This window comes from Amblyomma mixtum, chromosome 1, assembly GCF_055824585.1.
Source record: "Amblyomma mixtum isolate Tamu chromosome 1, ASM5582458v1, whole genome shotgun sequence".
NCBI classification, from domain to species: domain Eukaryota; kingdom Metazoa; phylum Arthropoda; class Arachnida; order Ixodida; family Ixodidae; genus Amblyomma; species Amblyomma mixtum.
This window is the reverse complement of record NC_143012.1, coordinates 315420215-315446963: the sequence shown is the minus strand read 5'-3', so window position 1 is coordinate 315446963 and position 26749 is coordinate 315420215. Positions and strand designations below refer to the sequence as shown.

At 43.7% G+C, this 26749-nt stretch overlaps 2 protein-coding genes across 2 annotated transcripts in view; both read right to left on the bottom strand.

The window, feature by feature from the left end:
* Positions 1-9130, bottom strand: part of gig (TSC complex subunit tuberin) — a 44147-nt gene extending 35017 nt beyond the window's left edge. The window contains exons 1-9 of the mRNA XM_089567044.1: positions 8747-9130; positions 8604-8690; positions 7761-7871; positions 6182-6261; positions 4872-4936; positions 3756-3888; positions 3590-3638; positions 2613-2812; positions 153-429 (exon numbers count right to left, since the gene is read on the bottom strand). Of these exons, the coding sequence (XP_089423170.1) occupies positions 153-429; positions 2613-2812; positions 3590-3638; positions 3756-3888; positions 4872-4936; positions 6182-6261; positions 7761-7871; positions 8604-8690; positions 8747-8875 (1131 nt within the window). The 5' untranslated portion in view covers positions 8876-9130. The remainder of the gene's footprint in view (positions 1-152; positions 430-2612; positions 2813-3589; positions 3639-3755; positions 3889-4871; positions 4937-6181; positions 6262-7760; positions 7872-8603; positions 8691-8746) is intronic.
* Positions 9131-14371: 5241 nt separating this feature from the next.
* On the bottom strand, positions 14372-26536 carry LOC149372544 (protein phosphatase methylesterase 1). The gene is made up of 16 exons (XM_089567043.1): positions 26219-26536; positions 25952-26051; positions 24474-24566; positions 24290-24347; positions 23078-23129; positions 22892-22963; positions 21769-21854; positions 21116-21206; positions 19306-19371; positions 17966-18185; positions 17151-17211; positions 15915-15980; positions 15790-15834; positions 15172-15236; positions 14625-14692; positions 14372-14455 (listed from the first exon to the last, which is right to left on the bottom strand). The coding sequence occupies exons 1-16, from the start codon at positions 26290-26292 to the stop codon at positions 14437-14439; spliced, it is 1236 nt and encodes a 411-aa protein (XP_089423169.1). The 5' UTR covers positions 26293-26536; the 3' UTR covers positions 14372-14436.
* Positions 26537-26749: the final 213 nt, after the last annotated feature.

Sequence of the window (26749 nt, the reverse complement as noted above, 5' to 3'; positions counted from 1 at the left end):
AATGTCCGAAAGCAACTCAGGCTATGAGGAACACCGTAATGGAGAGCTGCGGATAATTTTGACCACCTGGGGTTCTTTATAAAGTGCTTATACTAATCAGCAGAGTTCACTCCTGCACAGTCTTGCTCAGTGTTTATGGGCAAGTGAAGCACCTGTGGGAAAGTGAGCAAGGCGCCCAGCAAGTCAAGTAGGGCATCCCAAGCGACAGGCCCAAGTGGGGGAGCATCTGGTCCAAGCAGCCACTGAAGACATACAGCCGCCTCGTAGGCCACAGATGGATAAGCACTGCCATTGGCCACACCCCGCCCCAGCGAGGGCAGCACACCTGCTGCTCGGTATTGCAGGGAGCCCACTGCCCGGGGACTCCACAGGGCAGCTCCCACAAAGAACATTGCTCCCTTCAGCAGGGTAGGGTCACATGCATTGTTCCTGCAACAGTGAAAGAATGCCCATTTAATCATTCTATACACCTCCAGTCAATAAAAGCAGCATTGAAATGCTAAACCTTGCCAATAAAGAATGCCGTATTTACTTGATTCTAAGCACCCCTTTCTAGTGCAGTAACACTAAAACTCCCAATCTCAGATTTTTCCAATGTTTGTCCGAAGCCTCTAGCAGGCTGCCACCCGCCCACCGGACCTGTGGGCAACCTGCCAGCAGGCTTTGTGGCCAACTATGCAAAACACTTCGTGACCACGAGTGGGTTTCAAATCCGCACCTGCGCAAACAGATTAGCTTTGCTGGCCACTACATTAGACCAAAACGCCATCGCTGCAGCCGAACATCCCGCGTGTTTAACTGCCAGTCTCTCATGCTGTGCTTTCAGATGTTGTCTTCTTCATCAACTTCCATCCTAGCACAATGGATTCGGAACACATCGCTATCGCATTCCCCTTTTAAATCAAGCCTCAAACCAAAACTGAAACCAAAGTGCGAGTGCACCTAATTCACATTTAGCCGAACCAGGCTAAATCATCCGGGTTTTTTTTTTCCATCACTGTGAAGCCCAAACTGGGGGGAGGGGGGTGCTTAGATTCGAAAAATCTAATATGATCCCGCTTCCATGGAGATATCTTGACAAGACGGGTGCGAGAAAAAACATTATATTTCACAAACATTCTCGAAAAACAGGCACAAACAGTGTAACCCACCACTTTTGTCTGGTACTAAAACACACTCAATTCTCATCATACACTCCATGTAGACCCAGCTTGCATGAAAAGCTATGAGGGGAATTTGCATTCTTGTAGTGATCTCCATCACTTTCATCTGGATTGCATCGGCTGTGACAGCGAAGCCCTGCATCGTTCACTTGTGAACAAACACCCTGACATTTTTTACAAGTTGTGGATGTCAGCCCTAGCATGGTCCCGTGAACTTCTTATGTGTCATGGCGGCTTTGAAAATTTGGTCCTGCTGCTTTCTCCATCTGATGACACAAACTTGGTCCACACAAAATTCCACGGCGGTGCTGTGGTTTTTCTTGTCTTAAGCGAACATGATTACTGTTCAGTCTAACTTGAAGGTGTGGGAGCCTTCTTCGAACTCATGCCGACTGCCATTAGGGCTGTGAACCAACTAACACCAAACAAAGCAACGGTGCACCCGCTAACCTAACGCTGCCGAGCGCCGCCAATACCAGGCCCACATGACAATGCACTAATAGCATTATCAGGGTCATTTGCAATGCAATAGCGTTATCAGGGTCATTTGTAATGAGTTTTCAGCCACTTTATTTTGGCATTCTGTGCCACCATCTGTCATGTGATGTTGGATCACAGCAACAAAAGAAGCCGGAGATGGCACCACTACGCAGCTTTGACAGCTTCGGCTCGACAACAGACTGAGCAAGTGTGCTTGGCGGCTCGGCTCCATACTTTTTCTCAAAAAAAAGAAAGGGGTGCTTGGATTCACGCACAAACTTTTTTCTAAACATTTTTACGAAAAGAAGGGCAGATGCTTAGAAAAGCAAAAATACATAAACCAACCTTCAGATCAAAGGAACAATCTTAGTCCATTGACAAGTTGCGGAATTCGAACAGTACATTACTATCTTAGATGTAGTGTAAATAAATTAGTCAGAGCAGCAGTAGCAAAAATAACTGACTAAAAAAAAAATACCTTAAGCTAATTTATAGTTTTGTTCCCCCGGTCATTTTACAAATAGGATGTGGTGAATGAAAACCATTTACATCTTTGTCCCCAAATTTTGCAAGGAGGGACAAGCGGCACTGATAACCACGTCTGTGAAATTGTTGAAACTGCTTCCTGAAGGAATTTTTCTGCAGCTTGCACCTTCCTTGAATAGTCAGTTAAATGAGCACTGGAATGTGCGAATTACAATGGTACCTCACATTCGTCATGCTTGAAGTTTCACGGCCTATAAACGAAACTGAACTCAGTGGGCACTGGCCGCTACTACAATGTATATTTCAGTTACCATTTCCACTTGGTGGCCATCAACTTTAATATTTGTAAATGGCCACTGCAAGTTGCCTGCCAATTGAACAGTTGGTCAACTGTGAGTGAAACCGACTGTGAATAGCCTCATGCATCAAGGTGTGCCTTAAAGCGCACCATGAGGGAAGGAAACAGAGAGAGGTGGTGCATGCCTGTCCTCCAGCAGGCGGCAGAGGCAGCCGATGGTGTGGTGGCCCAGGTGGGTGCCCAGCAAGTTGCGCATGAGCCGCCAGCTAAGCTCCGAGAACGGGGCCACCACCACTGTGCGGCAGGCCGTCGGCACCACATGGCCAAGCAGCTCCGAGCTCACCAGGCCGTAGCCCACCACACTGTCCAGCAATTCCAGGCCCAGCTGCACACCGCAAAGCAAGAGGACCGTCACAGACTGCTCACCGGACGCAAGAAGTTGATAGAGGTGCCTGACAAAAATATATTTGCAGAACAAAGTTGTGAAACTTGCACACACACACAAAACAAAACAAAAACGAGGGAGCCAGTTATGCACCCTTCTCAAAATCAGAAGAGTCTGAACCTTCCGCTGGTTTTGAGAAAAGGAAAGGGAAATAACTACCTCAATTTGTAGTTACCTCAATGTACAGTCTTTGTCAAAAGTAACCAGGCTGCATGGTTTGCTTCTCATTGGTATAGTATAGCCCTCACGGCTTCCCTAAAGTTCAAAAAGTTCTTTGAAGGTGAGGACAGGTGTTCTCCTTACCATACAGAGATTTAGAGCTTGAGCGCTGGCATAATAGTTTAAATATACGACTGAGGAGCAAAACCATGCAGCCTGGTTACTTTTGACGAAGACTGTACCTCAATGTTTACTTTAACAAGAGTGACTGTTGGCCTTTTTTTGTTCATGCTTTTATGTAGTTCACCCTGGCCTCAAGGAATCTGAGCCCTGCAACTTAAAGACTTAAAGTAAAGGGAGAGGTTTATTAACGAGGGCAGAGAGAATTCCCTGAGCCACTAATACCTGGCCCGCTACTTCACACTAGCAGGGGTTGGAAAGGAAAGAAAAAAAGTTGCAGCTGGTGAAAAAAAGCAATAACACAACTCTAAGAACATTCAACAAAACGAACTCGCCAAGGCTGCAATAAGTTGTTACACATTCAGCCCTAGAGCTTACCTTAACATCAAGCTCCGAATTGGTGCGGCAGCACAAAATGCATGCGTTCCTGAAAGAAAAAAAAAAGCAGGAGTCACCATTTCCGCACCTCAGACAAGAAGCATGGTTTTCCCTCTAGGAAGGGCCAGACAATCAGCCGCAACCCATGCGTACGGCATGCACTCACTGAACAAATCCCATGATAGTGGACCGGTCAAGGAATGCCGAGTTGAAGCGCACCACATTCACCAGAAGTGGTAGCAGGTCCTGTGCCCGGCCCGCACTCAGAACTTCGGGCATCCACTTGACTAGAAATGCACCTGGAAAGGAGCAAAACACTCAGGAGAAGAAAGTTCTTGTTGGCTAGAAACATGCGCCCAGCATCACGCAGAAACCAAGATGTGCCATTCGAGGCCCATGCACTGGCACACACATGGTCATTCAGGTTTGCTTGAAGGGCTCAGAATTTATGGACAGTTGTTCTCACAAACCTCAACACCACTCAGGTTTTACTCATAAATCTGCAGTTTACCTTACTATTCTTTCCCCCAAACAAACAACGATTTTTCATCCACCTATAAAAATAAACTTTAAAAGTATCTAAGGAGAAACGCCAGTTTTCCAAACACGTCTACTTTAGGTTCGTGCATCTGCAGGAATGTACAGGATCAGTCAAAGTTCCCAGGCCACAGGGTCTGTTTTCGAGCGCTATAGTCGGGCAGTTATGGCACCCCCAAAGCCCAAAATCTCTAAAAGATAGGATACATATCATTCTCACCTTTGAGAACATTGATAGATTTATTACTATCATAAATGGCACGATATGCCACTGAAAAGCAGGCTTTGTGGCTTAGGAACTTTTGACCAACCCTGTACCTGTACCATCCACTCTGTCGTTGGCTGAACACCAGTGATTGCAGGGGTTATGAGTCACTGAAATAAGTATACAATAAAGCCTGCTATGAAACAGCACTGCTAACTCTATATAGTACACAAAGAAATAAGTATACAATAAAGCCTGCTATGAAACAGCACTGCTAACTCTATATAGTACACAAACAAATATCAAAGACCACGTCCAGAATTTTTCAAAAATAAAGGAATGTGATTCTTACATCTGGATTCTTACATCTGAAAGATGAGAACCTCGTGAAAAATAAAAGCAGCAGTGCACCTGCCTTGTGAGAAGAGCACTGCTTCATTTACATGTGGGTACTCATGAATAATATGACTCAGAAGTTTGAACACTAACCCAGCAGTTCAACTTCCAATTCTTATTTATAAGTTGGGTCCGCATGCTCACCAGCTTGCTCTTCGAAAAGGTTCAGGCACTTGCCGTTGTCTGTGAGCGCGCGCACTAGTTCCAGCCTGTGCAAAAAAAAACATAGGGGGGACAAGCCAACATCCTCTCAAAAGGTGTCATCCAAAAGAAAAGAATGTGCTTGTCAATCCTTGCAATGCTGCCGACAAGTGTAAAAGCATGTCCTGCCTAAGTCACTCATTCAATTACACTCAAATTAAAACTTGGCCATAGCTAATAGATGGTCCTTTGATGAAGGGAAGCATTACTAGAAACTGTCTTTTTTTTTAATGCACCGCAATAGATTTATTGCAGTGTGCTTTTTTTCCACACAACTTGCCTCTTGGAAACTCTGTAAACAATGTTTCATACAGTTACGGATAGTAAGTCTCAATTTACCTGCTTCAACTACTTGCAAGATAACAATTACCCTCTGAATCACTGTCAGTTTGACCTCTGCAATAAAGCTGCAACATGTTTCAATCAAATAAAGTGCAAGAAAAATTAACAGCGAGACTTAAATGAGCCCGTGTATCACCTCTCTGTCAGCCTCAAGAAATGTTCTAGGATCAGTTGGGTGCCTTACAAGTGACACTGGCCTAAACGTTCACAAGGGTAGGAGAGCACGGGGACATATGACAAAAACCAACAGTCGCTGAAACTAAGGAAAGCATAAGGGGCTGTTTTTTTTTTATAAGGTGACAAGTAATCAAAATGGGAATTTCGCAGTTAATCATTTATCTTTAGATGGTTCATAATTTAACGGAAAGTAGAAGAAAACACAACCACATGCCACAACTAGGATCCGAACCCACACCCACTGCTTGTCGCATATGGTGCCAATGCAAATACAGCCTTTCCCTAACCATGCAACAGAACAAAAGAATTGAAAGGTACAAATTTAGCTTTTGCAGTTTGCCTCATGCTGAATTTTCTCCTCTAGTTTCCCTAGCTGTGCCTCTGAATGAACACCCCACTACTCTGTTCTTGCCCCCATACTGAAGGATGGTGGTGTTAGCCCTGCAAAGGTGCGTAGGCACTGATGTCACGATGACAGCTGTTTTACGAGAGCATTAATCAGATGGAAATGCCAGAGCAAGGAACAGAAGTCTGCTTACCTTGCGCTTTGTTTGTAAATATAAAACATGGCACTTAGTAAGGTGTAACTTAGCTAATGTGGCAACATACTTTATCCACCTTTTGTGTTAACTCACATTGCTAAAAGAATGGTTCAGAGCCCCTTTAATGGATATTTCTGAATCTGCATAGCACAGGCATGAGATGCGGGTCAGCGGCTTCACCAGGAATCATACCTGAGGGGCAGATCCTCAGGCAAGCCCAGCCCTAGTACCAGGTTGAAGCAGTGGGCCCTCGTGATGTCACCAGGGTCTCGCTGAAGTCAACATGCAGCATCATAAACCATGTTTGCACAGATAATGAAATAAGTGCCTCGATAAACAAACACTGCCAAGCACTTGCAGCCAGCCTACCACTAAAGCACCTTGCCTCCAGCTGGCCATTTACAGTCAAGAAACAAGCTCAGAGCTGTACGCGTGTGTTTTAGAACAGTAAACTGCAGCTATAGAAGCATGTACAACCTCTCTAGAGAGACACCCTTGTACAGAATTAAAAGAATCAGACAACAAATTTCGGTTGCATGTTTTGACCTTTGTAATGATACATAAGACATTACTATACAAGAATCACCACATGGTATTCACTTTCAACAGCTAATCAATTTATACTTGAATTTCTTCTCTTATCTGTTTCAGTTTCCGGTTCAACAGCCGAGTGATGGTTACGATGTAAAAGATCAGTATAGGTCATGCGAGACATGAAGAAAACTACTATATAGTCGCTGCTTCTTCACCCCCTGTGATTACAGCTCTTGAAGCAGTCTGGCTTTAGCATTGTAGCAAATTAAAACAACGAGGCAGCAATTATATCGCAGTTTTTTTCATGCCTTACATGATGTATACTGACCTTTGACGTCAGTATACATTGTTGTTGAAGCCGAAACAGGTAAAGGTAAGAGAAGAAATTAGATTATAAATTATTTAGCGGTCGCAGGCGAATACCTCTACCTTGCTGCAATCCCTGTAACTAATATCTTACCCATCCTTACAAAGAAAACATGCAATCAAATTATATAACCCTTTCCTTTATTCTTCAGCAGACTTTCTTACCAAGCATCAGAAACTAACATCACGTTGTCTCTGGACTAGAAAAGCATAAACATTCACTGTGTGGGCTTGCATTCAGAGGTCCACATGTGGCCACTTGGTGCACATTCTGAATTCCTAGGCTGCACTGCTCTAAAAGATAGTTACCTTTTCATATAAGATGCATGTTTCAAAGACAACACCTTGCACACTGCCCTTCATATCACCATAAATAATAAAATAGACTGCCATGCATATACCGAATACAGCCGTAAAGCTTCAAATGAGCCTAGCTGGTTTGGTTTTTCATACTTCGCTTCCTTAGTATGCTATTCTGATTATAACAAGGAACAAGAAAACCACACAGACTAGTGCTCTGTCTATCCATGTGGTTTTCTTTCGTCTCTTGTTGGTTTCATAACTAGATTAGCATGCTAAGGAAGTTAGGCATCAATACAGCAAACATGAGCATCGATGGATGACACAAAGCAGGTGGTTAAAAAATGGGCAATCACTTTATAAAAACTTAGTCGAAGGAAATAAATTGGTGAAGGAGCTGTCAGCGTTATAATGTTGCCTGTTCACATCATTTACAAGATACAGTAAAAGGTCTAAATAAATCTTCAACACATCTCATCACCTGTTCAAAGACAAGGACACCACAGCCACGACCCTAACGCTTACTCTTTCCGTGGGGAAAAAGAAAACCTTATCAACATGAAACACTTGCCTGGAATCGCAGAAGGGTGCAATAGAAGTTCAGCACCGCATGACGTGTCTCGGTGCCATGTGCCGGGTTCAGCAAGTCACAGGTCAAGCTGTACAACGTCTCACCACTCCCCTGTCAAACGCAAGATCATGCTCGCTCCAACCCATCTGTGGGTGCACTGAGGTATCCACCAGTGGCAGCAGCCATGACCTGAGAAGTATGAACTCTACTTGGCAGTTACTCGCTCTCCAATTTAGCCACACCACTGACTGCAATGTGTGAGGAGACACATGCATACATGTTAGCAAAAGCAACAGACCACTCTGCGTGACCACTTCGTCATTTCAAACTACACTTACGCAGTGGTAATGCCACTGAGCTTGTCTCCTCTTTTCTACTGCATCATTCACGTCCTAAACAACATCAAAGAGCACAGAAAATTTCAAGTGTCAACACGATGCACGCGAGTCCGAAATCACATGCTGTCATTTATTACTTTTTTGTCTAGGGGGCCTAATTTGTCGTCGTCGCAATAAGAACAACAAGGCACAAATCCTGAGCAAAAATTGTCATTATGCAAGCTGTTACCTGCTTATTTCCAGTGCAAGCTACATAAAAAGTAAGACCATATATGCCGCTGAACATTTGTGCTCAGGACAACGGAATTATGAAGCAAGTGACTGATTAAAACACGCCCCACAAACGGAATTCCACAAATTGAAAGACGAGATTAAAAATTATTATTCGCGGGATTTTACTCTCAGCGGAGGAGAGTCAGTAGCTCAAGGTAGTTCGACAATTGCAGTTTGGCTCGACAGCGTGACGGCTGTGGCCACCTGGTAGGTTGTTGTTGCACAAGATCACCTGGGCCAATCTCCGGGAGCGCACCACCTCCGTGAGCTCCTTGATGACTTTAAGGCGCTGGGCCACGGGGCTGTCGCTTCCCAGTTCCTGCACACACGAATACTGAGCGGTCGGCACCCGGTGTCCGCGCATCGTCGGCCTACCTTCAATGTTTCCAAGTCGATGGCATGCTCCTCCAGCCGAGGCACCGCCGGTGACGACGCCTTGCCAAGTCCGAACAACGATTTGATCCGTTCGAGGGGCTTTTCTTTATCCTTTGCATTCTTCGACATGGCTCTTGTTGACGCCACTGCTACGACATGGATCGAGTCAGGTAACAACGTTTGTACGCCCGCCCAGCTGGCAAGTCACAGCAGTCGACAGGCGCCTAACGGGTAAACAGACATGCATGCTCTGCAGTTATCTGCAGACGAGGAGGCTGTCAGAGCCACGCTGGTGTGGAGAGGGTAACTACAGATGGGTTTAGTGCACCTTGTTCATCTCCACGAGTTCACGGCTGTGAGAGTACAACCGCGCAACTCAACATTTGTTAGGAGAAGGTAAGTGACGCCAACCAAGTAAATACAGGAAAAACACGACGTTTCGGGACCGGCTCGGCCCCTTCTTCACGGTGTGACTACGGGCGAGCGCAGCTTGGCTTTTTAAGCCCCTGTGTGGAGGACCTGCGGGTCAATGGCCGCAGCCCATGGACGTAGGATGAGGGGAGAGTCCCCAGGGAACGATTAACATTCTCTCGTGTTTGCTGTATGTGCCACGACTCGAGTAGAAGCCTCCTGCGTGGGTTAGCTTCCGTTTCCAATACAATGGTGCTGTCGAAGTCTGCTGTCGAAGCGGACGTCCGTCACATGAATCGTCAACGCAGCGCCGTGGCCGAACACTGTGAAGGGTGTGACCACCCAATTGACTTCGACAGCACCATTGTATTGGAAACGGAAGCTAACCCACGCAGGAGGCTTCTACTCGAGTCGTGGCACATACAGCAAACACGAGAGAATGTTAATCGTTCCCTGGGGACTCTCCCCTCATCCTACGTCCATGGGCTGCGGCCATTGACCCGCAGGTCCTCCACACAGGGGCTTAAAAAGCCAAGCTGCGCTCGCCCGTAGTCACACCGTGAAGAAGGGGCCGAGCCGGTCCCGAAACGTCGTGTTTTTCCTGTATTTACTTGGTTGGCGTCACTTACCTTCTCCTAACATTAAATTTCCCAACCAGACAGACTTCTGTCGAATGTTTTCTTTTGAACTCAACATTTGCTTCGGCCATGCTCACGGCCTCGCGACTTTCGCGTTGCTTTAGCCGCTCTGTTGACTCTGCCCACAGCACCAACGTCATGATTAAAAACAGATGATGATGGTGATAGGTCTAGACAGCATGCTCTTTAATCGAACCACTTACGAAACTCCGAATCAAACCCGGCACCCTGCAGGCTTGTCAAAGGCACCAAAGGAGACGGTGGCGCCGCTGATCAGCTGTGCATAAAGCTGTGCAGTTAGCTGCCGAAGACCCGGAAAATTGAAGAAGCCATCAACACTCGGAAAAAGAGCGACGTATGCGTCAGCATACCTTCGATAGCACTTCGCGACAGCGAATTCAATTATCTGCGTGCGACGTCATAATCTTCTACTACGTTTACAACTTGTGCAGTTTATCAGCGTCTCGCCCCCTCCCTCCTCTGTCTCGTGTAGGCGATGCTTTTCGCCACAAGGTCTTATTTTTCTTTTCTGTGCGTAGTGCAGTGCCAAAAGTAGTGCCAATTAAGCAGCCCGCCTAAAGGCACCGATGCTCGCACCCCCTCCGCAATGTTAACATTGCCCCCTCCGTACATTGTACAAGCTAGGCGACAGATTTTGGTATGCGGTTTCGCTACTAAACTTATTAGTATAACTTATCAGTGTAAATAAAAACCTTAGCATTAAAAAAAAAAAATTGGCAGTGGTTTAGCTCTGGTTAAACCTGGAGGTACTGGAGGATTGCGAAAGCAACGAGGAGAGAGAGAGAGGCGATGGAGAGCAATGTTACTAGCAACGTTAATCTAGTAACGTTGATGGAGAGCGCGCGGCAGCGGCGGCGGCCCCGGCACGCTAGCTGTGCGCCGCTACTGCGCATGCGCAACTGGCGAGCGCGGCGGCGGCACGTCCACCCGCGCAGCGACGGCGGCGGTGCGCCAACTGTGCGCCGTCCTCGCGCATGCGCAGTATGGCCTTGCTCTGCACCACGAAATGGCTCGGCGACTCGCGTAGTGTTGCTTTCGCAACAAAAATTAACAGAACTTAGGCAGTTACTTTGAGAAAGAGAAAGGTACAAATCCTTGCCGATGAAGCTGGGCCCTGGCTGAAATACACTTGGGGTGACCATAAGAAACTCGATGGGTAGGGTGATGTATAGTGTGGATCACTCTACCAATACCCCTCACGGCTGGGACACTACTGTCATAGTTTCTTATATTTAGAAACTCTGTGCCTACTATAGTGCTCTAGAATGCAATAACCCTGAATGTTGCAAAGGACACGGACACAGGAAATACAGGGTGGATAGAAAGAGCGCCTTTAGCAACTGAACAATGATACTAAACCTAGTTCTATTAACAATGGATGAGGACACGTATGGGGGTGACGGCCATGGCCATATGATGACGGAAATTTCCACCAATCTCCACTGTGGAGGCGGCGCTTAATACCAACCCGCTTCAGACGTCTTTGTGTCGCTCCTAATGGATAGAACATGAAAGATTTGGGAAATTTGTGTAATACAGAAAAATTCTCCAAGCATGCAGTGTCACCCGTGCAGGTTCCCTGGCATTTCTGAAGAAGACTCGCTTATGTAACTGGCACGTGACAAGCTAGCGGGCTCACTACGGATGCTACGCACATTTAGGGATGCAGCTAAAGCCATCGCCTCTTAGGTTAGACTGTCACTTTCCATGCTGCAATAGGCTCCTTTCCGCTTTTCGCGTGCAACTGCCACCACTTTCCAGTGCACAGCCCTGTCACGAGGGTCATCAGTTTCAGCTGATCAGAAAAGCTCATGTTCGACTGGAAAACAACCCCTCATCGCCGGCAACAAAGAGCGCCGGCATCAGCCTGTTCCCAGATATTACATAGTGACATAGCCACACATGTTAAATGCCAACCTTGTGACTGTCAAAAGTGCGTGAGTGACAACCGAAGTGAAAAAAAAAGATCCCATGTCCAGTTGAATCACTAAACAAATCATGCCGCCATTTCCAGCTGGATTATTGAACCGGAACGGTGTTTGCTTCCAGCTGGAAAATTTACACTTCAAGTAAAGTTCTAGTTCACTTTACTTCTAGTTACTCCAGCAGTAGTAGCTGAAATGGGTGCCCCTGACAAAAGTCTGCCGTGTCCCCATTTTCATCTGGAAAATTTGTTGAGCTAGTAAATTTTTGAAGGCGCACGTAAAGACGAGGGACAACGGGACAAGAAACTGGACAAGACAAGCAGCTTCATCAAAGTAGCTCAAAACAAGGTGCTGAAGGGATCAGCGCAAACTTTGCTATCTCCTCAGCTGACTGAAATTAATTAGAGGCATCAATGCAGCACTCCCCTAACATGCCGGTTCCTCTTCAGGTTTCTGGACGCTAAAACACAATTCAGAAATTATTTCTCCAATCAGCTGCAGCGGCATGCAAAAGATCTGTGCATGGCTGGATCGCTGTCCCTGCTGTTTCAGAGCCTCTATTTGCAGCTTTACTGTGTTATCCTCTGCATATTGGCAGTGTACATGCTCGAATTTTCATGCTTTGCACTGTACGGTTGTACCCAAGGACAAAGAGCAGGGCCCAGATGGAATTCGTCTCCTCTAATAATTGGGTGGTTTCCATTTCGAAGCAAAATACCGGTTAACACACTGAACGTTTCCTTTACACTAGCAATGGAATTAAGGCGTTGTCTGGCATCCAGGAAAAGTAGTACCAAAACCCCTAGTGTCGTCATCAGCAAAGAAAAATAAAATCTCTTCCAAGGGTGCAGGGAATTGAGCCAAGGACCTTTACACTGCAAAGTGAGCATGCAACTCAAAGGCCACAAAAGCATGTTCCTTCTTGCATACAGTCGTCCTTACAACTGTATGCTAATGGTATGTATGTAATTAGAAAGGAAAGAAAAACAATATAAACTTTAAAATTAATGCTTTTGCCTTCAAGACATGTAAGTAGTCTTAAGTGCCCTCTGTAATTTTATTTTTTATCACTACCATGCTGTAGACAGCATAAATAGCGGAGACACTGATCAAGGTTGTGGCTCTCGTGGCCTGATTTGGCATATTTACGTTACCAGCTCCATCTTGATGCTTAGCAATTTTGTTCACTCGCACTGGTGTCTATATTTTATAATCTTTCGTACACAAGCCTGTGCACATCGGCATTTTCCTCTGTGGCTGCTGCAGCAAGACATGTTGCAGCACCTGCATACCAATTACAGATCAACTAAACACTTTTGATGCTTTCTCGACCCACACACACTTCCCTCTCCAAAACTGTCATCATGGCTGGACGACTAATGAGAATAACATAACTCATCAAGGCTACCCACAGTTCTTAAAAAGAGCACATCTCAGCCAGTCAAGAAAGCTAGTCAAATTCAGTACGAAACTACAGGGCCTAACATTTCCAATACCTGCCGCTATCGTGAAGAACCACCTCACCGTTTTAATGAACTTGCAGTAACTTTGCATTGGTCTTCTGGTATGTTGTCTTGCAGCTTTAGGAATTCCTTGATCGTCTCTACGTGCTGAATGATGTCGTGGAAACTCGCTTTCACAAAAACAACTCTTTTGCAACTGCTGCGATAGTTTAGGTGAACCTGCTACAACTTTTCGCTGCATTTCTACTAGTTACAGAACCACGACAGAGCTCTCTTGCTCCAGTAGGAGGTGTCCCTTTATAACCCCAATGTGCTACATGTTGCCATGAGCTTATATTAGACTGGGGTTTCCTCTTTTCAGTGCTACCTTCACTTTAATCATTGATTGCAGAGTTCACACTCCTGTTGGGACTCCCCGCTTGGCAGGGGAGCGTGCTCCACTGTGAAGGCATGCTTGTTGCTCTGCACCAATTTTACCCCAAATTTAGCCTGCTATAGCTGACAGTCCACTATAACCTGGTCCATTAACACCGAAACACCTTTAATTTAAAAAGTATGCGGACCAACCAAAATTACTGATATCGTCTGTTATATCCAGACATTCACTGTGACCAGTGTTGACACTTTTAACCCTAAATGCACCTTACATTTTTTTTTTCCAAGCAAGCAGCTGCAACACAGGCATGAATGAATTTATAACACTGTTTTATACTCTACTTTGATTTCACAATATAATCCTTCTTCAGTAAAGGTAACAAGTGACCAGTATTCACGGTATACCGAGAAGAAATATACCTCTCCATTTTATTATTCCCACAAGCAGACGTGAATCCTTGGGGCAAACAGGGTTGATGGTTCTTAATTCTATAAAACTTGCAGTTCAATTCACTCCTGCTGAATTCATCTGCAGCAGGATTAATTTTTCAGGTAGCAAGCAGTCCACGAGCAACCTAAGTGAGGAAAAACTGAGCAAACATGGTGCCAGGGCAGAAGAGAAGAAAGCAAGTGCACCACGACACAGCTAAAACCTGTCAATCAACACCTTCAGATACAATGCACCCAAGGCGCTCCCTCAGTGGTTGCTACAATAAACAGCAAGCAAACAGAAACATCCCCCAAGTAATCAATTTCACACTAAAATAACCAGAAGAAGGAAAGATGCAATGCTTACATTACACAACATTTTATTTGTGCAGCAGTTCATATGACACATAACATAACTTGCTTCAAATCTAGCATGCTGGAAATGTCCTGAAAAAGAAGCAAAAGGAATATCTGTGCCAAATACACCGGACAAGCTTATAATAAACTGCGAAAGCTTAGTGACAGTATTTTTTCTTTGTTTACCCTCGCTGCATTAATCTGAGTGAACCTTCTGAGACAGTTAAGCCTTATCTATAAATAAGACACTGCAATTTACCGTTGAAAGTTAGATGTTGGCTCAGCAAACTTGTTACGCACAAGAAATGTGGCCACAGCGTCTGCAACCTATGAGAAAAGAAAGCCAAAAATTAAAACATCAGCCTTCAAAAGCATTGTGCCAACATCAAATAGTACAGCTGAATACAGCACAGGAGAAACAGAAAGCATGCACTACAAGTGCTCAAACGGTGCCAAGACTTATGAAGTCCGCTAACCATGTCCATACATTAAAAAAAAAAAAAAAGAGCTCTTAGGCAATCGTTGGTGGATTGTTTGAATGTGCTAGCAGCCAAACATTCGTTATCCGAGGTTGACACATTAAAGTTCATTGTTTCCAAGGTGGTACACTTAGGTTTGTTATACCTGAGGCCAACACACTAAGTTCACCACATCCGAGGTTCAGACAAGGAAGTTAGTTATATCCAAGAGACCGGAAGAGAACAGAGTGGTTCATGGAACAAATGCGTGTTAATGAGATTGTACTCGAAATTAAGAAGAAGATATGGGCTAGGGCAAAGCTTGTAATGTGAAGGTACAGTCCTTACCTTTCCAGGAACATCTTCATGGACAGCATGCCCACACTGGGGAAGTACTTGCATTTGAAATTTTCCTGGACAGTCAAAAAAAAACTGATTAACACATGAAATATATTCCACGACAGGGTAGACCACCTACTTATATACCCATTTGGGACATTTGTTAGGGTGGGCCATAAAAAGATAAAAAGAAAGAAAAATAATTTTGCCCTGCCTCCATGCTAATTGGGACAGGCAAACTCGGCAGTGGTATTTGTTCAATGAGACAGAGGCAGTAAATTTGGCTCAAAGTATATGCTAGAAAAAATGAAAACACGTATTTCTAATGATTTCTAATGACTGGTGGCTTTTTTGGTCAACAAAATATCACAAATGTGTAATGCCTACAGAAAATAAATTTGCACATATATAAAGGTGACATGCACGTGCAACAAAATTTCGTACTAGTAATTGCATAACTCTAAATGCTGCTTAATCAAAATGTGTCATAAAATTTCTCCAATGCTGCACACAATGCTCAAGACACTCTTTTGTACAGCACTGAAATACATTCGATTGCAAATATTTGCACTTTTTTTTTCTTTGCACACAGCATTTAGTGCAAATTTTCTCTAGAAGACGACTCACCTTGCATTTGACCTATGGTGAGATCCCTGTCAAGTCGGTCCACCCCTACATACGAATATTAAGAGAAATGTTAACATTTATCGTGAAGAGAAAAACTCAGCAAGCTCACAAATGCAACACTTTACCTGCCAGAAGAAGCAGCTTTGGGGCCGGAACAGATAGGAACAGACTAGACAGGCCTGCAAACCAACCTGCAGCAAATAAGAAAAGGGGATAATTCATTACAAAAAAAAAAAAAAAATGACTGGAGAGAAGTGGCTTTAGGTAAAGTACCCAAGGCTTCGCAAACTTCTGTCGGAATGTTTTCAGAGAAGCGCAGAAACATAACTATGTTACAAGGCAACTTTAATCACTAGCTCATAAATAATAGACAACCCTCAATAATTTAAAACTCATAGAGGACCAAAAATTTGTTTGAATTACGAAAAGTTTGAGCTAAGGTTAGCCTTTTTAATTCTGATGAGACGAGTACCAGTTCAAATGAACTGAATGCTCAAATTAAAATTGATGAGCATCCACTGTCTTTTCAATGAAAACTTCTTGCACTTGAGCTTAGGCTTGAGGCCTCTCCAACATTAAAATAGCTGTGCTTAATATTAAAACAGCTGCGCTACAAACCTAAGCCAATAGGTCACTGCTAGACAGTAACATAATATAACAAGCCCACTTGAAGGTAGCTGACATTATCTTTGTCCTAGGCAAAAAACTGATCTTTTTTTTTTTTATGCTTTAAAAATAAAGATAACAGTGGTAATGCTGCAGAAAGCAATAACAAAGGATGGTTTGGTTTGGTTTATGGGGTTTAACGTCCCAAAGCGACTAAGGCTATGAGAGACGCCGTAGTGAAGGGCTCCAGAAATTTCGACCACCTGGGGTTCTTTAATTTGCACTGACATCGCACAGTACACGGGCGTCTGGAATTTCTCCTCCAAAGAAATTCAACCGCCGCGGCCGGGATCGAACCCGCGTCTTTCGGGTCAGCAGCCGAGCACCATAACCACTGAGCCACCGCGGCGGAGACAGCAGACAAAGGAGACAGCAGAGAGTAACTGCATGTTGCCACTGTTAGTAGTGTAATGTGACGCCCCATAAGCAATACTAATGCCACTGAGTTAGAAAATATATAATGCTGGACCAATTCTCATTCGCATCAAATAATGACCGGGTCAGTATTGTATCGAGGAGTAGCAGTCGACCTCACAAGTATCTCAAACTGAAACAGACAGGTAGAGATCAGATAATCAGGCTAGGAGCTTTGCATTCTTTTTACCATTAAAAAGTTAATTAAGTAACTCTCCTCACACAATGGGCGCAAAAAAAGATACTTTGAAGAAAAAACAATCTGTGGGCACACTTCTTACCTTTCCAGTATTCTTCTGTTCCAGAGAGATCTATCCGCCAAACAAATTTAGCAGCATCATCCTGTGAAATGCATCATCACAATAAGTTTAGAATTACCGTGAAGCTTCTTCCCTATATCCAGTTGACACCTTTTATATGCTGGTTTGCAGTGCGAGGCAAAACATCGTCCTTAGCACAGTAGCACGTAAACCACTTTGATGATATTCAGTATAAAACAAAAACAATTATGACGCTTGACTCTCATAGAGTCCCGTTAGAGTGAAACAAAAGTAATAACAAGAGGAAGGCATAAATGAACCTCAGGCCACCACAGAACTTTCTGACCAAATATGTATCAAAGCAAAACACATAATATTTGCTCAAATACAGGCTGATCTATTTTTTCTGCATACATGGTGTTAAAGCCAGGAAAAAAAACAATTACTGCTATTAACATTTACATCAGCTCGCATGAAATCATGAAGTAATTTGACACATCACAATGTGGTAAATTCAAATAACTTCTCCGATTTTCTTTAATTTTCACTTATGCCACTGGTCTAATTTGTGCTTAGTTCATTGAAGTAGGTAAATGCTGCTGGCCAGCAAACAGGAGCTCAAAAGAAACGAACAGGGAGAAAATCAACAACTGTTTTTACAGTGAAAGTAAAAGCTCTAAAGGTCTTACTGCATCTACTGAGGCCAGTTTCAGCGCCATACAAAATAATGTCATGGATGTTGAAACATTCCAGACATAGGTCACACGAGAACACTCATCAGTCACAAAGCGGCAGCTTAAGAATCAAAGAAAAAGGTACACTGCCTTTTAACTCACGGGACACATGGATGACGGCTGCCTGAATTCACTGGTGGAGCTCTGTGAAGGTCCAGTCTCTCCAGCAGCACTCTCCTCTGGAATTTCAGCAATTTGATCTGGCCTTGGAATCAAATGGGGCAGTGCATCGTTCACCGACCGGCCAAATTTCGAGTCTGCCGATCCAGGACTGCCCGGTGTTGCTGGCAAGCATTTGGTGGCTGGCTCTCCCGTCTTAGCACTGAGCACAGAGCATAGGTTTAAACAAAGGCTTCGTTCACACTGCAGTCCACCTGCCACTGCTCCTCTGAAGAATGATGTCAGCATGCATACAGGCGAGCAACCTCACAAAATGACACTTGTTGTCGTAATTACAGAAATGTGTCTGTAGTGAGCGTGGTGGTGGTGGAAAATATTTATTGGTCGGGTTGTAGGAGACTTCGGTCTGGGAGTGGAGCCTTTAGTCCAGGGCACCAATGGCCCTCATGGCCGCCACAGGCCGGGCGACCAGCCAGCGCTCATAAATCAGGTATGCGACCGGAGGGCATGTTCCCGGCCGGCTACATAGGCAGATCATAGTTCAAGCCACACACAGCTCTGCACTAATAGAGCACAGTTAACACTGAATGGAATATGCACATACATGGCACTTTTGTGAGCTAACAGTGTTAATAAACAAACCCCAAATGTCAAGTGTACGCACTCAAGATCAAGGTGAAGTTATAAAAATTTACTCTCTTGTCATTACAATGGGAAGCAAGGGAGAAATAGAAGCATCAAAAATAAAAATAGGGGAGGCATTATAAAGGACTCTCTTTATTTCAAGCTTACTAAATTCAGACTGATGCTACGCTCCTGTCAACATAAAGTGTACCATTAGCAAGTATCCTCTTAATTCAAACAAACATTTGGTCCTCTCTGGCTCGAATTTTTAAGTAGACTATCTGCACACTAAAATCACTGACTGCAACAACTAATTGCTGCATGCATGATGCAGCATGCTGGCACCACTTCGTGACACCAAATAATAACAGAAGGTGGAGCGAGGGGTTTTGCTATGAAGTTGAGATTCCTTTTTTTCCTGTTGTGCACCCAGTGCAGTTGCTGCTGCCCGCTCTGCTGCAGCTGGGTGTCAGCACTCGTGTCACAGCCATGAGTGGTCATATAACTTTGTGCAATGATGTTATGACACTGCTTCTTGCACTTTTGTAGCTGAACCAAGAGTGGGAAGCAACCACTAAAGAAGATACATTATGAATAAACAGGCATTCAGTTTCGTTGGCATGTAGTCGTCACTGCACCAATGCACTCCTATGCTCGGTTTCTGCCCAACACAGAAGGTCGCCGTAACATGTACTTACTTTTTGAGCTGACTTGGCATTGAAACACGGGCAGACTCCAAGTTGCGCACCTGGCCACTACGAACACTGCAAAAAAAAAAAAAAATGTGTCTGCAACTATAGAGCATATCCTACGCAGGAAAAAAAGAAAAAAGTTTGCCTACTGCATTTGGCAGCAGTCACATGAGAGAGGCATCACTGCACAGGGTATCACCTCTGAAATCACATTAACTTCTACATCATCAAATACACAAATAGCATCTGTATTTGATGCATAAGAAATGCGAGCAATGCCATTTTAAAAGTAAGCTAGATATGTGAGAAAGCCAACTCATCGAGCTTTTTAATGCGTATATTTGACATCTGACAATTCAAACCACATCGCTAGTTAAATGAAAATTAGAAACTGGGCTCATCTTCGGTGTAGACAGCCTTCAGTTTTCCGATGTAATCATGCCCCCTAAAATCAAAAATAAGAAAGTTGATTAGTTAATTTTAGTTCATTATTTGTCTCATTTTCTAGCTCTATCACGTACATAATGTCCGCCTAGCTATACACTCTACCTGCGCAGACTGCACCAGCACCTCTCTGTTTTAAAAATAAAAATTGGTAAAGGTTAAAAAAATATCACCCTGGATATCATGTCATTGCTCTTTTTTTTCTCTCCACTTTACACTTCTTTACACGTTCTGATGAGTCTCTGTGCTATTGCCTTTTATCCTTGTAGTGCTTCCTAACTATTCCCTTACTGCAGGAAAACAAGCAAATTTCAGGATGGTGTACATAAAATTCTTTTTGCGCCATTAATTCCACAAATTTTCTTTATTGCAGTATATCGCAGTGTAGCTTATGGAATTCTTTTTTCTGTGATACAAAGAAAGAATATGCGTTGCTTATGAAAGAAAAAATCTTTCACTGGAAAAATTTGAAAGACTTGCACAACAAGTCATGAAATTATTAAACATATCCAGCCAGAAAATCGGAGAATAAAAATCTAGAATATAATTTTTGTGCATTAGTGTGACAAAAATGAGTATTAAAAGTTACAGAACTTTTCATGCTAAACTTTTTGGTCAGTAAAGTAAACAATTTGCTTGCATGCAGCACTTTGGGCTACCCCGCAGTGCAGTGCCAAGGTGGACCTCAGGCAGTCTCGCAGACTACTCTGTCCGCTACATCACTGGTGGCACACGATCATTCAGAACATCCCTGGTATCCTTAGAGAGGCCCTGAAAGCAGTGAATCTCCTCTGTAAAGGCGGAAACAAATGTAGATTGGCACCTGTCGATAGTCTGGGCTGGGAGGAGCAATCATCTCTGTCCGGACTGTAATAAGACAAATGAACGCCATCTTTTTTTTTGCACAAAGCTGTCACTTGAACCTAGAGAGTCAAGTGTCTATGCTGCCAAATCACGAGAACACTGTTGCTGCTAAGCAGGGTCAGTGCAAGAAGAGGACGCCACCTTGGGTGCCATGCTTGCGTGATCACTCCATGTTGAAAGGTAGTTTCAAAGTACTCCCTCATGTGGCTGACGAAAAAAAAAAAAAAAAAAAATGATTTTGAAACTCAAGTACAGTCCTTTTGCAAGACACTGAGTGGAGTTACTTGTCTGAAAGCAGCCCAGATTGCTCAGAATGGGGCATTCGCACCATCATTCGAATTGAATGATTTGAATAGGCACGGTACGGATAAAGTAACCAAATAACCAAACAGGCCTGCCATAAGGCAGGAAAGCCCAAGTGCACAAAGTCACCATTTGCCTTTACTCGTGTGGAACTGACTGATGCTGCCGGCATTAAAAAATAGAAGGGAACCCTTGTCTTCCTTACCACCACTCTATCGCATATTCCAGGGACCTGAACGATGCAGGCCTTCCCCGCAAGAATGACTGCATGCTTTGCAGTGCCTCAAGGGCAGTACCTGAAAAAAAAATTAAAAATCTGTGCCAAGAGATACTGATGGGAGATTTCAAAAGGAAAAAAGAAAACAATGCTGATGCCTTAAAAGTACAGACATTGTTATCAAATATGTCAAAGAACAAAGCATGAAAAAAATGCATAAATATTGCCTCTCTCAACCACGAAAGTGGGTACAAGTATGTGTCCAATGGGCAGGTTGGTGCCCATTCAAGATATGCATAAAAAGTATACATCCAATAAAAAAAAATCCAATGCAATTACAATACAAAGCTCAGGCACAAATGTTCCTCCATGGCTCAGTCATCTAGCAAATCGAGTTTCTGCCACATTAACTGCTACCACAAAGTTACCACTCGGAACTAGGTTTAACAAAGGGGTGCGACAAACTTACAGGTAATGCAGACTACGTTTTGCTGTGCAGCTTGCGTTAGTTTCATCCAATTCATTTTTTGACGTCCACAGGCCACCACCTCAAAGTATTTCATGTTTAGAATAACTGTGCACCCATGTTTCACTAATTGCTCATCCACTGATGTTACACAAGTTGTACGTGTGGCACTAACCTTCCACAACGTCAATGACAATGAGACCAATCAAGTTGGGGAAGACACCCTTTGAGGCAGCATGAACAGCTACTGCTCCACCCATGCTGCAAAGAAATGCAGCACACAAACATGATCATTCCACACTCCAACTCCAAGTGGGCAAAAACAGCACCTCAACACTTCAGTTCCAAGCTAAAGATCAGATGTGTACAGCTGTCAACAAATGAAGCGCAATACTATGAACTGGCTTTTAAGAAATTCTGCGCTGTAGAGAAGTATATATCCTTCTGGGGGCACTCAAGAACACACACGAGTAGCACAACCACTGTAACAGTTTTAATTCTGCACTGTAGAGAAGTATGTATCCTTCTGGGGGCACTCAAGAACACACACGAGTAGCACAACCACTGTAACAGCTTTTATGAGAAGGCACTCTTTCAGTTAGAACCCTCCCAACAGGCATTACACAGCTCCAATTGAACATAAGGCTATGCACTCATGGTGCAGCCTTTCATTTGTTGACAACAGCACATTCCTTGCTCATATTAAGCTTATGGGATCCAGCAGTTCATGAACAGCCACTTGGGCAGAAGCAACACTAATTAGATTACTTGGACTGATAAAAGACACATTTCTTCAGAGTCAGTGAAGCCATGAAAACTTCACATTGCTGTCACCCATCCAGGGACAAATGCAAAACAAAATCCCACATAAGTGCATTCACAGTGAATTTGAGTTCAAATTGGGAACGCATGCCAAATGCATTCACATAAGTTTCAATGACTTCAAACCCTAACCGTAATGCTGATACAGCTGATCCTACCACCACTATAGTCAGACACAACTCAAGAATGAAGTGGAAAATGCTCCTCAAAAGACACTCTCAAGCCAATGGCGTCAACTGATTTTCGTGATGCCGGGGTTAATTCCCTTGGACCTGCTCATTACATCCCACAGGGTGGCTGATAAAGGGGATTAACCAGGTTAACCATGGTGTTATGTTGCTCTGTAAAAGGACATACATTCTACTAAGGAAAGACCAGCTTGATAATGAGGAAACTCCTTTGAGAAACTTATCCATTACTACAAATTTGAATTCGTAGCAGAATTTTAGAAACAATGAATTGATATGCTAACTTACCTGTGTCCAATAAGAACCACCGGAGGCTGATATCCATCAGGGTACATCGCATGGTAAACATTTCCTATGTCACTGGAAAAGAACAGTATTGCTGTACAGACATTTCACTCCTCAGGCACATTAGAAGCGATCAGAATGCACAGCTCAAAAAGAAAAAAATTTAAGCATTGGGGATAAGAAGCCTACTTGGAAAGAGTGTCTGCAGACAGGTCTGTTTCATCAGATGTCACTGTTTCACCTGAAATTAAACAAGTACGAATCTTAAGTTTCAGTGGCCTCAACTGCAGATACAGACATTTCGAAGAACATACAATCAAAACTTTCCATTTAACTTATGGCCATATTCCAATGAATAAAGTTGAAAAACAGCCTTGGCGCAGTCGCAATTAGAAATGAAATGGAATGGAATTATGTCCATATACCACGATTCGTACACCTTAAGGAACCCCAGAGGGTTAAAATTTATCCATAGCAGGCCACAAGGGTGCACCACACAGCTTTATCATGCAAACACTAATTTTTCACATACTGGTATTACTGGATAAAATCTGCAAAACTCAGATCTGCACTTTTAGTATGTTGTCCAGTCAGTCTGACTTCCACATCAGTGATATACATTTGGCCCTGTATAGCTCTATCAAGTTTTATGACCTTAAAGCAACACAAAGAGCATTTAAATCAGACCGTAAGTGCCTCTTTGCTGATCACAAGAAATACCTTAGAATCAGTGGGCATTATCAGCAATGTTATCCCAAAAGAATTTTCCTCATGTGCACAATGACAGTGGATAACTTAATGAGCCCCCGAACAAATTCGAAACAAGCGCAGAGCATAGATTTGATCGTTATGATCCTCTTTGCAGAATATTACAACTTTGCACACGACAAAAAGAGGATAAAGGTTCAAACCAAGGCTCAGTCATGCTCGCACTCAATATAACCAACCAGCTTGTACAGGACATAGACCGAATTGGCTCTCCCACCGCATAAGAGCCCCAGAGCATTTGGCTGGTAAATCACCCTAGCAAACAGATGACTTGCTTCACTGGCATCTGGTTGCCTGCCCACTGCATTCACACTCTTTCCAACATGAAGAACAGCAGAATACAGACAGATACAACTCAAGAATGAAGCGGTTTTTCCCCATGAAAGGACCCGCTTCCAGACAATGGTGTCAGCCAATTCTCATGAACCTGCTAGCGTGAAAATGCAGGGAGGGTGCTACATCCAACCATGGAAGATTTCATCAGCCACTCCCTGCATTGCCATGCTAGCAGGCTCATGAGAATCGGCCGACGCCACTGGCTGGAAGGGGGACCTTTGACGGGGAAAAGACAATTTAAGCTTTGAGCTGTATCCGACTACAGGCCACCACTGCGGTAACACGTGAATGTCTTACCATGACCACGGATATCAAGAGCAGCTATTTGGCATTCAACATTATGACAAATGTCATTCTGGAAAAAACCAAAAACAAGAATGAGGTGCTGTAATTTGTCATGCTGCAGCAGCAGCAGCAGCAGAATTACCAATCTGAATCACTGAATGCAGGTATACAAATGTGGAAACGGTTGCTAACTGACCGTGAACAGGGACCATGTGAGGCCACTGTAGCCACCTCCATGCAGAAGGAGAAGGAGGGGTCCTTGGGAACCTTTTGTGTAGACCCTAAATGTCTTTGTGGCAGCTTATCAAGGAATCGCACAGAAGCGACTGCCTGCTTATATTGCGCACAAGCACTGTACACAAGTTCTGAAGCGAAGACACACATAAAATGCCGTAATGAAATCTGAATGTGTCAAAAAAAGCCGCTCGCATCTCAGAGGAATAGCTGAACTCAAGCTGAAGAGCTGGTTGCAATCAAAACCATAATACCATTAATGTATCACAAGAGTTCCTGATTACTTTAAATTCTACAGTGAAAAAAAGGTTGACACTGCGCTCTCAGTATGCCCATCTGAGTCTGGGACAACCATACACTCAGTACCGAGGTTAAACAAGAAAAAAAGGAATAAAATAATTGAACTAAAATTAGGCTCAACTACAGATATGTAGAACTATTTCCACTTATTTGATATAAGAGAGGCAATGTTCCCTCTAGCACCATTTCCAATATCTGCTTTCTTCATAAAGAACAAGGGACATACATATGCTCAGCCTTGATCTGATCATGTGGAAGGCATTACTATATTTCACACTAATATTCAGAAAGGGCAGAGGCTAGAAAAAACTTTAAAACGACCCAGTGAACACATGACTAACCCACCCAGTAAACATACGACTAACCTTTTCAGGTGCTTTCACACAACAGTGTACAATCGTACTCAATATGACTTGCAACTTGACACAAGTGAACCGACTGAGGTTTCCGCTTTTTAGTAAACCAATGCGCCGGCACACAGAGCACACAACTTGCACAAATATTCAGTGTACTTTATTCTTTCCCCTGGAGGCGAAATGCATCAATTTCCAATCGCACTGGGCTCTCACAACTTCGAAAACTTAGCTCCTACCACATGTTGTGCATTGCAGCTGGTAATGAGTGTAACAGTACATAGCAGATCTGCAGTTTTTCCTGGGACTGGCCTCGTCAGATGCAATTCCTTTGTTTCAAGAGGAATTTAGCAAGCGTCCCATCACTACTGTGATGCTTTTTCAGGTTTACTAGCGAACACAGTAAATAATACTTCTCAGAACAATGAGCTTGGTAGCATCTCCTTTGATATATTCAGCATGACATTTTATCCCCCACAATAACTAGTTTTTTCCGAGCTTCTAGCATTAAAGTGCACCTTCTAAAAAAAAATTACCTGATCCATTTCCCTCGGGTACTCAATTGACAAATCCTGGTGTTTCAATGCCACAATTTCCGACCATTTTGACATTCTGTACGATATTTGCGTTGCAAACCTGACTGACTGCCTTTCTTAATATTTCGGCGGGATTTTTTTTTTTTCTGAAGAGAAATGGCAAGCGGCACGTGCAAGGGTTAAATTGTCATCCAGGTCAGGCAAAGACGGTTCAAATACATCAATCGAAACATAAGATGCTGAAAGGATACATCGGTGTCCGACGTTTTGACACTTCGAGCATCGGAAAAGTAGTTACGCCAGGAAAGAGGCGTGTAGTCCCTCCGAAGCATTCCAGATCTTCCCTTCTCCCTGCATAAGATAATAGTGCAGGTTAGAAGGTTAACACACCAGCTTTTTCTGCAACGCATCAGTTGCATTCGCGAGGTTTTACAGACCGTCGTATTTACGTGCATGTAGCATGACCCGGTAAATGATTCGATTTAGGTGGTGCGTATGCAGCAACATAACGTACTCACATAGATCGAGAGAACGGCTTCACACGCATAGGAGGCAGCCTGTTCTTCAGCACTTGCTTTTGGAGAGACGACATTAGGACGTCGGCTCAATGAGCGGCTCTTCACACTCGCCGAAAATGAAAATGTGCTTTGACAAGAAGAAAGCAGACGTAACCCATAACGCTCACAGCTGAGCAGACAACAACAGCATGCACACAAACACACAACAATTCAACTTGTTAAATTCGTCGACGCTCTAGCGCAGTTGAAGATCTATCACTCAGCAACCTTTCCTAACAGAAGCACTGGCTGCCGCCATGAAGCATACCGCGGCGACGATTCAGCCATTATCACCGCAGTTTCGAATTGGCAACGTTCCCGGATATTGACAAACTTATAAAACAAAACACAAACTTTTTTCACTTAACTGCTATTTTTAAAGTAGAATTGAAAAAAATAGGTGAACTACAGTGTTCAATAATATATTTTAGCAGAAAATAGTTATTGGTAGCGTAGAGTTTCTTGGTGGGGTTGGGTTGCTGGATAATGTTG